At 28.9% G+C, this 12,020-nt stretch overlaps 1 protein-coding gene across 35 annotated transcripts in view; it reads left to right on the top strand.

Annotated features, from left to right (window-relative positions):
- para (paralytic) overlaps positions 1-12,020 on the top strand; it is a 198,827-nt gene that overhangs the window by 154,026 nt on the left and 32,781 nt on the right. For 13 of the 35 annotated variants that reach the window (XM_067048423.1, XM_067048396.1, XM_067048397.1 and 10 more), the window contains 6 exons: positions 869-1,143; positions 3,408-3,581; positions 3,666-3,828; positions 5,333-5,520; positions 7,003-7,237; positions 11,833-11,982. In XM_067048423.1, coding sequence (XP_066904524.1) covers positions 869-1,143; positions 3,408-3,581; positions 3,666-3,828; positions 5,333-5,520; positions 7,003-7,237; positions 11,833-11,982 — 1,185 coding nt within the window. The remainder of the gene's footprint in view (positions 1-868; positions 1,144-3,407; positions 3,582-3,665; positions 3,829-5,332; positions 5,521-7,002; positions 7,238-11,832; positions 11,983-12,020) is intronic. The other 22 variants (XM_067048400.1, XM_067048401.1, XM_067048421.1 and 19 more) reach the window with 5 other exon arrangements.

The following is a 12,020-nucleotide window of genomic DNA, read 5'->3' as shown; positions in this document are numbered from 1 at the left end:
CTCAAATTACTCATAATTTAAGTATATACTTAATACTTAAAAGATGCAATTCTTACTGTTTTGTATATTTTTTTGCATTAATTGATATAGTTTTAGAAAATTTAAAGAAGATATGTTCAAAAATAATGTTCTCATCGAATCTCAGTTAATATTACCAACCAAGTCATTAATTTATCGAATGTATGTGGGTCTTTTTCATTTTATTTTAAATAGATTGGGGGAAAGTTTCTAGAAAGGTCTACAGTTATGAACAATTTGAGAAAATCTATACTTAATGGGTACTCATACAATTTTTACCTCAGCTATTTCATGTTTTATACTTGAGATTAGCATGGGGTTGAGAAACTTATGTAGTACAAAAACACATTTAACATCCTGGATTTTTATTTTGATTATTTACTTGACCCTTAATATTTCTACATCTACATACCTGTATGGTTTGAGTTAGAAACATTTTTTTATTAACATATCAATTTGAAATGGTGATTATGTTAGAATATAAGTAGTATTTTATTTGAATTATAAAACAAAAATTAAAGCAGGTGTTATTGGTTTAAAAAATAAAAGGCACTTAAATCAGATGAATATTCAGTAATGTTGGTATCCTTGCAATTAGCAATATTTCCTGCTTCCACATTATTATATTACGGTAATGGTTATTACTTGCACTTATAATGCACAAAAATCTCCACCTGACGAGAACACGCACTTTTAAAATACCAATAATTTAAATAAAGAGTAAGCTGAATATCTTCAACATTGGTGATATTGTTATTATTAATGCTAATTTTATAATTATTATTATTATTATTATTGATACAAAAAAACAATCCATGACTAATGGGGTGGGTTATAATGGGGGTCACAGTTTCCGTCTACTATTTCCCGACAGAAGAAGAGGATGAGGAACCTACAGCGAAGGAGAAGTTTGTTGCACTCTGCCTGCATTGTATCGATGTCTTCTGTGTATGGGATTGTTGTGGACCATGGCTTAAGTTCCAGGAGCTTGTGGCCTTGATCGTTTTTGATCCATTTGTAGAATTGTTCATTACACTCTGCATCGTTGTCAACACGCTCTTCATGGCACTCGACCACCATGATATGGATAAAGAATTGGAGAAAGCCCTTAAGAGTGGAAATTACGTAAGTTTAATTTTTTTTTTCATTTTTTGAGCTTTTTAATTTTTTGTATATATTTATATTTGAAATAGTCACTGTTTCAAAATTTTTATATTTTATAGAAATATTTTCAATTTCAATCATCCATTACTACTCATACACATGATTTGAACAATTTATATTAATTGGCAATCACAAGTGAAAGATAATGTAATATTCTATAATTAATATTATAATCATTAATTAATTTTATTATAAAGATTTAGACCATCAGAAGTATTTTATTTTCATTTATATTATCTGTCATAAAATTAAATACTTTTAAATAAAAAGAAACTGTAATTATTATAAACTTACTTATACCTAAGAAATTGTGGTTGGGCGTACAGTCAAAACATAAAAACAAATTTTAAAAAACTGTTTTAATGATTATGAGTTCTGAATCTTTGGCTTATGGGCCTTCTTTACTGCAAAAATAGTAGATCAATATAAGGTCCAGATCATGGACATGATGGAAATTTCACTTCTCCTGAGAGGTAAAGGAGAATAACTTCAATTTTTTCCGCCACCTTTTCTGAGGTAGTCACATCATAAGTACTCATGATCTTCTTAAATTTAATTTTGCTACAAGGTGGGTGAAACGCCTGTACAAATTAAAAAGTAAAACTTTTTAACTATGAATTTTTATTTTTGACTTCAACTCCTACGATCATCCTGACTTAATCCACCTCTCACAATTGTGACTTAAATATTGTTTAGTTTGAAAGGAAAATTATTCACTACCAGTTTGAATGGAAAATCATTCATTACCAGTTTATTTTTACAGATCTTTAATATTTAATATTTTCTTATTACTTATTTCTATTGGTGTTGTCTTAATCTTTTTAGTCCATACATATATTTAAGGATTTTTTTTCCTTCTTAGTCTGAATCTCTTCTTTGACAAAATGAGGAGGGAGAACTACAGTTATTTACTTGTATTTGTCTCAGCTAATTTGTCATTGACTCTACCTCTCCGGCTTAGCTTTTAAGTTTTCCCTATTTTATTCTTATTCTCTACTTTATTATTCCTACTCTATCTTCTGCTCATTCCTGCATTATCTGTTACTTAAGCCCCTACGCTTTCTCCCACTGCTTAGATGCTGGAACTAACAAAGCTTCTATACTTACCATGATCGATTTAAATCATCTATGTTATTCGTAAACAAGCTATAAGATTATTGTCTTATTTTATTAGAAAACTTTTATCTATTTCTCAAAGTTCAAATTAACATTATGAAATGAGATCATGATGTTAATGTTCAACAATTTTCCATGGCCTAAATATCTTTACCTTATCTGTTATATTTCATATATCATTTACCCCTATTTTCCCTTATGATTATTAATAGCAACTTAGTTATGACTTCAGTTCTCAATCTCAAAACATATTCTCTCTCCTTTAGTCATTTTCACTTCAGTTTTATACATACATCATCCCTTCTGTATAATCTTAATTTCTTTTATTCGTCAATCTTGGCCATTTTCTTTTATTCTTATTATAAAATTTTCAGACTGCATAATTTTCATTTCATTGCCTCTAAAGAATACACCATATCAGTTTATGATATATGCCAACAATTTCTACTGACATTATATTCTTATATTACTAGTGTTATTTAAAATCATTTAAGCAACTGTAAAAGTTTTTTTGTTTTTTTTAATACTATCTTTCTCCCTATTAGATTTTAAAAGATGTTTTTCTCTTGAAAACATTTTAAATGGCCTTTTTGTTCCTTTTAAGCCTGCCTAATTGTGAATACGATGCATAAGCAGATGTTAGTTTTTAACATGATGTCTTAGCAGATGTTAGTTTTTAATATCAAACGGTGTTGATGGATTGCTCTGGTTTCATTGCTTTAAATATTGAACCTATGGTATTAATCACGAGAGGCCTTCATATTTTTTTTGTGTTACCTGTGTGCAAGTTATTATAACTTTAATTTTAATAATACATTTTATTAAGAAAACAATGAATACAGTTCCTATTCGAAATGTTTTTATTTCTAAAGCATTTTGTGAATTATAGTTCCTTTGTACCGTCTATATTTCATATTTATGGGATATCTTGTAGCTAATTGTGCTATGATAGTAACTCTATGAAAGTTACTATGGCTCTCAGAGCTGTATCCACTAACTAGAGCTTACTAGTAGAGCTTTTCAGTGAACACATAGCTTTATTCATCACCAAACTACTTTAGTATTTTATATTATTTGAATATTAGTAATAAATTTAATACTTTGAAAAGTTTTTTAGTGCAACATTTGGTATTGAAGCTGCAATGAAACTAATAGCCATGAGTCCCAAATATTATTTTCAAGAAGGCTGGAATATTTTTGATTTTATTATTGTTGCACTTTCACTCTTAGAACTCAGTTTGGAAGGAATTCAGGGACTTTCAGTTTTGAGGTCATTTAGATTGGTATGTCACGTTTCAATAATTTTATTTATTTTTTAACTTTTGTTTTGTTAGCATTGATAACTTAACCCAATTTTTTTTTTCCAGCTAAGGGTATTTAAACTTGCCAAATCATGGCCTACGCTCAACTTGCTCATTTCAATTATGGGTCGAACAGTGGGTGCCTTGGGTAACCTGACTTTTGTACTGTGTATTATAATTTTCATATTTGCTGTAATGGGAATGCAACTTTTTGGAAAAAACTACATAGGTATAATTTTGTTTGTTATAATTATACACTAAATCACTACAAAAGTCTTTGTGCATGAAATAAGTTTTATTTCAATTTTATTGTAATATGTAAATAGCAGAACTAACGTGAAATTGTATTCCATGACTTTTGTCTCCTTCACTAAAAAACTATTGTCAGATGGTGGAATGTCAGAAGAGTGGGCGAAAATGGTAATAGCATCTATCTCTGAGAAGTTTTCTTTAATTATACATAAACGATGAGGAAGATCATTGTCTTGGGTCCTGTGATTCAAATACTAACCTTCATTAAATAGAGGTTTACATTGGTATTCAAATCCAATAACATTAGCAATGGATCATTACAGACAATAATCCACAAGCAGTTGTAAATATATATTGGATCATTCGTAGCCGAGGGAGTTGGAGCATCAACTTTACCCGCCTCATGACTGCATGCAGTGGCGCTGGTTCGAATCCGCCTAGAGGGTGGTTGACTTTTTATTTATGTGGTAGTCCCACAAAATGAAAACTTGATCCCCCATCATAGTTAGAATAAGTTAGTTACCTCCAGATAACACCGTCCTCCCCCCCCCATATGTCAGAAATGACCAGGAAGGGGGTAATAAAAAATTCCTTTGTAAATTTTACTTTAGACTTTTTTGCCAAAGTGTTGTCATACAAGAGAACCAAAAAATCACTGTTTTATCTTATTAAATTTTTTTTTTAAGTTTAGGGCATAAACTTATTCAAATGTTTTATTTCTAAGTAGAAAACGAATACTTGTAGAATCCACTTGTTTTGAACATTTTTTTAAAATATAAGTTGGGTAAGTGGACTAGCTATCGATATATACCAGTTATTGACTGGTCTACCTTCATTTTTAAATATAAGAGTTTAATGTTAGCTAAATTCTCTGCTTAGAACTGGTGTCAATTTCGAAACGATTGTTGGCACCAGAGTCTTAATATTTAAAAATGAAGATTGACTTGTCAATAACTGGTTCACTTACCCTATTTCATTTATGTCTATATTATAGTAATTAGCCAAAATAGCCATCCAAAAGTCTCACCTAAATACTTAATTTTATTGTTGACTTAACTAATTCTAGTATTTTTTTCTACTGACTCATGTAGAGAAAAGACTTAATTGTTGTTGCTACTAATAAATATTAGTTATATTGATATTGATACATTACAAATCACAGACATAAGTAGACAGTTCTATGATCTTATCATATTTTAAAAAAAATTAGTTTACTCTTTTTAAAGCACTTTTAAAATTTTTTTTTTTAATATCTTTCATTCTTTTGTTTCCAATTTTTATTTTACATCAGTATCTGCATAACATCATTATTTATCCATCTTATATGAGGAAATGGGTATACTAATTACAAACCCCTGTAAAAGCCTATTGTCAATTACATTTAGTTAAATGGCCAATATTACTCACCAAAACAATAATACATAACTTTGCTTTTTTACGTAAATCAATATAATATTTTGATTATTTTTTTTCTTTTATAGATAATATGGATCGCTTTCCCTTTAGAGAACTTCCAAGGTGGAATTTCACTGATTTCATGCACTCTTTTATGATTGTATTTCGAGTCTTATGTGGAGAGTGGATTGAATCAATGTGGGATTGCATGCTTGTTGGAGATGTCTCATGTATACCATTCTTTTTGGCAACAGTGGTCATCGGAAATCTTGTTGTATGTCATTTATACTTCAATAATTTACTTTTTCACTGGTGTTATAAAAACCTTGGTCAGAAAATACTTCCTTTAAGATAAATTAGCTCCCTCCTCAAAGAATTAGAGTAAATGAACATAGAGATAAATTCCACATTTAGAAGAAGAGGAAATGTATTGTTCACTGTAGAAAAAAAAAATAATGATAATCTTGTATGGCCACCAAACTATTATTATTGATCAACATCCTTCATAAATCAAATATGCTTCTTCAGCATAGTTTTATTTCCCGATGAACTAAAAACCCATCCTTCATATTTCAATTTCTACTTAGCATAAGAAATCATAGGTGTTTTTTTTTTAAAGTAAAGTAGTTACTATGTAAAAGTTGAGTACAAAGTATACAGCTTCCATTTTATCATTCAATTGTTGGTAAATTAATTGGAAGAGTTCATCACAATTCTACAGATTGAAGGGTAAAATTTCACCCAAAATATCAGTTCAAATAAATATGAAGAATATTTCTGTCATTAAATTATTCATAATATGTTTTACTCTTATAGAAAAAAGTATGGTTCCTGCTTGATTAGAGGGAACTTTCAGAATATTTTAAAATTAACTATATTAAATTACTATTTTCTATATCGTTCAGCTCTACTATGAATTGTTAATAATAGCTTTGAAGAAAATTAGTTGGAATAGTAGAGATGGCTTGAAATGTATCAATGTGATGTTTTGTCACTCAAACCAAAAAGTAATAAAATGTTTGTAATAGTACGATAAAATGTGACAAATTAATAGTACAAGGTGCTATCAGGAAGATCCAGGAGGACTAATCTCTGGAGTCAGGATTTCTAGGGGACCCAATTTGAATAATAGTTGATTATATAATAATATATTAGTTGAAAATAAATATATACAGTCAAAAAGTTTGTCGAACAAATATGTAAACATAAAAATATGATTTCAATGTATAAATAAATAATAGCACATACTTTTATACTCTGACATTGTAACCTAATTTATAAATATAGATATAGTTTATAGTTGAAAGAGAAAAGAAAGTCTTGGCTGTGATGCCACGCTTTGCAAGAACATTAAATTTTGTAAATATCCAATTTTTTGTTGAAAATTAGGCATAAAGTATATTGGAAATAAAAGAACAATTCAAGGTCCAACAATGTTATAGTGATAATTTAACTTATTATGAAATTAAAATATCGTCATTTAGTTATTATGTAAAAATTATTATCTATTTTATTTAAAATAATTTATTATAATTCTTAATTTATTATAGTTGCATAATTATTCAAAACTATTATTATAAAACCTTTTTATTATAATGTAGTTGTTAGTTCTGTTTTTTTATTTTTATTTTATGTACAGACAGCTCTCATATAATTTTACTATGGAAGATGAGAGAATAAATTAGATAAAGTTGTATTTTATCTAAATTTTAAACAATAATGCTGTTTCGTAATCTCATCACTATCTATTGTACAGGTATTAAATTTGTTCTTGGCTCTCCTACTCAGCAATTTTGGTTCTTCAAGTTTGTCTGCACCAGCAGCAGATACTGAAACAAATAAAATTGCAGAAGCATTTGAAAGGATAGGGCGATTTACTGGTTGGATCAAGAGGACTATAATGATGGGAGCCAAAGCTATTCGAGCCAAGCTGACCAATCAGATCTCCGATCAGACCCAAGGTGAGGGATCGCCGCGCACCTGGGATCAAGGTTCATATCACACAACACAACCTTAACCCATTATTTTCTGGGGTGCTTTTGCTTTAATGAAAATACTTTTTATCGAACCAATTTCTTCGTTTTTGAAAAATTTCATTATTTTTTAGTGATTTGTAATTGGAACAAAACATGGGGGAAACAAATCATCTTTATTTTAATATAATTTAGTTTTTCAATTAAATTAAAACTTTTGATTAACAGAGTAGTTTGCTTAGATTAACTATGTAATTGCTTAGGACTTGCTAATGTATCGCTGTTTTAATCTTAGTAATTCTTTTTAAATGTTAATTATAGGTATACAAAAGCAATTATTTGATTAAAAAATATTATATATATGTATGTATATATATATATATACAAAACTTTTTTCATTCAATATTGGAAGGAGAGAATAGATTAACTAATGGAACTGTACATAAAATTATTTCTTTTAATATTTTGTTTATAATCTTTGTTCAGATAATTAAACTAAATGTTATTAAGCTGAGTATTAAGGATAATGGAGGGTTCACTCGTATTTCTTGTTTATTCCACACATTATATTTTTGTAACCTGGATATTCTTGAAGGAGATCCTGATTCCTAGTGTTGTTTCAATCTCTTGAACTATTGATTGAAATTATTGCAGTTTGATCACAATGATTCTATGCAGATTGGGCCATCTGTAGCAGAGAGAGTTGAGGTGTCGCCTGTAACAACCTTGAACGATACCAGTTCTAATCTGGCCTGGAGGAGTGACTTTTATTTCATGATGGTCCCACGTAATGAAAACTTGACCCACTCAATGCTTGGAATAGGGTAGTAATCTGAAGATAACTTCCTCCCTTCCCTCCTCCTGCATGTCAGAAATGACCAGGAAGGGGATCATAAGAAAATAAAAATAGGAATGTCAGCCGTTGTAATCTGGGAATGTAATAAAATGAAGAAATGACCAGGGAGTAATAAAATAAAATAAAAAAAAAAGAAGAAGCTATGCATATTTTACTTTAGATTTTTTTACCAGTGTTGTTATGCAAGAGAACCAAAAAATCATTTTTCTATCTTATTTATTTTTTTTAATAAATGGAATATGGTCCGGGTGCAGTCAAATAAATCTCTAATAGTAATAATTATTTTAATTGAGCCAACGTTTTGCCCCATGTTGCAGGGCTTCATCCAGGCCGAAAAAGATACAAACACTTAACATAAGTAAAAAAGTAAATGGAAAATTAAAAGGGTATACAATGAAACTTAAAAATTAAATTATAAAAATAAAAGGTTATAAATAATAAATGAAAACAAAAATAATAAAAGATAAAAAGAAGAAATATAAAAGAAAGTACAAATTAAGAGATGGAAAAAGGGGAATAAGAATAAAGGAAGAAAATGAACTAGACAGAAAACGTACTTGTTTTAACCAAAGTCAGAGTGAACCGTTTGTATTAGGAGGAGCGGGGATTGGCAGTTAAGTATGTTACATTTCAAAATAATTTTAAAGTGAATGGTGTAGAAAATATCAAAATTAGGTAAACAATAAATGATAATATACATAATTGGGGAGAAGAAATTATATTGAAAAAAAAAAATTATAAATGTACACGGATAGAAAACACAGAAGAAATAAAGTTAAAACATACAATAAATATAAATGATAAAGAAAGACAATATATCTAATAAATAGGGGTGCAGAGGTATGTAAATTATGTAATAGAAAAATTAATAATAAAGTAATTAATGTAAGTATAATTAAGCTGGAAGTAACATATCAATATAAATTAAAAATAAGTTTTATAAATACTGAAGAAAAAGAAAGGATAGTCACTATAAAATATAATTAAATTAAGTATGGAGTGAGAATTCAGAAACTAAAACCAGTATTAAAGACATGACAGGAAAGTGGGCTTCTGAAACGCAGAACTTAGAGAAAAGAAGGATAATGAAGGTTTTATAAAGTTTGAAATGTGTTGGTATGTCTCGGAGATGCAGTCTTTATCGACTTTATGATTGACGGAATTCTGTGTTAATGGGCTGTATAATTTATGTGAATGGGCTGCGAGATGAGGCATTTTTTATGGTTGGGGGCAGTAGCAGAAATTGATGTATTATCAAAGTTAAAACCATGTTCTGACAATTTAGAGGCAAACGGTTTACAGGAGTTGATAGAAGTTTTGTGCTGTGAAATGTGGTTCTTAAGTCGATTCTTGGTTTCCTCGATATGAAGGAATTGCAACATGAGGTAGAAATAGGTATCCGGTAAACTACATTGGAAAGGTGTAAAAAAGGAATTGGGTCTTTTAGTTTGGAAAAAAGATAGGAAATTTTGTTGTGGGACTTCAAGCCAAGATTTAGGGTGGAAATAGTGGATTGTAAGGATTTTGGTATATTGTCAGAAAGAATGGAGATAAACGGAAGGGACCTGTACTGAAAAAAAAAGTGGAGTGGGTTGAGAACTGGAGGAACTGGAGTTACACAGTTAACGTAAGGATCAAGGAGTTTGTTTGTCAGTTTATGAGGGAAATTGTTGTTGAATAGGATCTGTTTAATTTCTTTAAGTTTAGTTCATAAACTTATTCAGAAATTTGACTTCTAATTAGATTATGATTACTTTAATCAACTCCCTTTGAGCATTTTTTTGTTAATATAAGTAGGTTAAGTGTACCAGTTATTGACTGGTTAACCTTTGTTTTTGAATATTAAAAGTTTGGTTTAAGCTAAACCCTCTGCTTACAACTGGTATCAATTTCAAAAAGATTGTTGGCATCAAACTCTTAAAATTTAAAAACAAAGATCGACCTGTCAATAACTGTTACGTGACAATCTCTGCTGTACTTGCCCTATTTCATTTATGTCTTATGCATTATTTTTTCTTTTTAAAATATGTTATATTTTAGCAGATTGGAAGTAGATAAATAATATATGTTTTTTTCATTTTGAAGAGGTTTATGTATGCTAGATACATTTATTAGTTGATTTTATGTGAAGTCATGAATATTTAATTCATATGATTTATATTTTAGTCTTAAAATAGATTTTTTTGTGTGTTTTTAAACACTCTTCCAGGCTGTCTGAAGTGGATGAGTTCCTGTAAAGGGGACAAAAAATAAGTCAGTTTATTCCTTACACATCTGTGTTGCATCTACATGTAACCATACCTTACAAATTAATGCTTATTAAATTCTATTAATGCTGTTATTAGTATGAGGGTACATCTATTTTTAATAAGATAATTGATTGATGTAGGTTTTATTGATGTTTAGATCAGATTCCATATATATCTCCCCTTCCAAATGCCCAGACTTTAAGTTTTATTTGAGAAAGTAGACTAAAAATGATAACTTAGTTTTTATTGATCCAGAAACTTCAAATTAGTTCAAATGAATTATGTTATCACATTATTACTGACAAAAAATATCTAGTTTAACATCTAATTCGGAAATTATCTTTGGAAAAAATACTCCTTTTTGCTTTACTCTAATTATTATTAACATTTTGATATTCCCCCTATTATTATATGCTTATGTTTACAGATTTTTATGGAATATGGCATAGTTATTTATATTTTAATTCACTTCTGCAAATAAAACATTACATCTTAATATATACCCAAATGCCTCTTGATAGTGAGGGTTGATGAGCATACAGTTATATATTTATGAAAAATTAAGGGGATGGATTCTCATTTAACTGCTTTTTAAACTTCTATTACAGTTATCTCTGATGTATAATGTAGTGTTTAGTTGAAATTAATGCATTTGATCATTTTGGCATTCTTGTATGTAATCCATTTAATAACTAAATGAATATTTTCTAGGGTAAATGATTAACAATGAGGACATATGTAAAAACAGATAGAGTAAGCAATTATTAATTGTTAAATTATGGAGTATTACCGCTATAAATACCTTCCTTTTTTTTTAATTCAGTTTATTAGACAATTGAAAGTAGAATTATTTTATATAATAAATAATAAATATTAAGTTTCTGAAGGAGTCACAGAGTGAACCAAGTGATTGTTATTATTTTAAAAATATTTCATCTAGTTCTATCTTTCATGAGCTACTGTAGTACACCATACATTTTGTCGTTTATTAATATTCTACTGAAATACCGGATAAATTGTCAGCTATCAAAAATTAAATGCTTAGTGTTCTCAAAATATTACACTGTTGGCTAACAGGAACCATTCTAATGAGATACTCTTATCTTAAGTGAAGAAGATTTAACCTCATAAATACATTGTTATTTTATGAGTTAATTACAAATAAATTTGGGCCATGGGAATTTATATATTGATAATCCCTCAATGGTTACTGATTCATGGGTGATTTTGAATAGTTTTGTGGTGTTTATTAAAAATCAGGTATGATTGGTTGTTTTAAAAGTATTAGCTGATTCTTTGAGTTGCTTTAATGCTTTATTATAACAAAATGTGCAGAAATAATATTATTTAATCAGTTGAAACAAATAACATAATCTTAGTCAGAGATTGGTTTTTCTAATAAAATTATCTTACCATGTCCTTATCTCCTAGATTTTTCTGCACTTTTTGTTGTATTTTTTTTTTTTTTTTTTTTGCGCAACTATTTAATTTGATTAGTAATTGAAAAGGAACAGTGTTGTTCTGCTGCTCAGGAGGGCGAGACAGAGAATTGGAAGACATTGGTGCTGATGAAATTAGAGCTGATGGGATGGTTTATCGAGACAAAAAGGACCAACTAGAAGTGGCAATAGGTGATGGCATGGAGTTTACCATTCATGGTAAATTTTTTTATTTACTTAATTATTATATAAATAAT

The sequence above is a fragment of the Halyomorpha halys genome, unplaced genomic scaffold, assembly GCF_000696795.3.
Source record: "Halyomorpha halys isolate HHAL.00 unplaced genomic scaffold, Hhal_1.1 Scaffold730.1, whole genome shotgun sequence".
NCBI classification, from domain to species: domain Eukaryota; kingdom Metazoa; phylum Arthropoda; class Insecta; order Hemiptera; family Pentatomidae; genus Halyomorpha; species Halyomorpha halys.
Note: the sequence above shows the minus strand (reverse complement) of the source record. Positions and strands in the feature narration are given on the sequence as shown.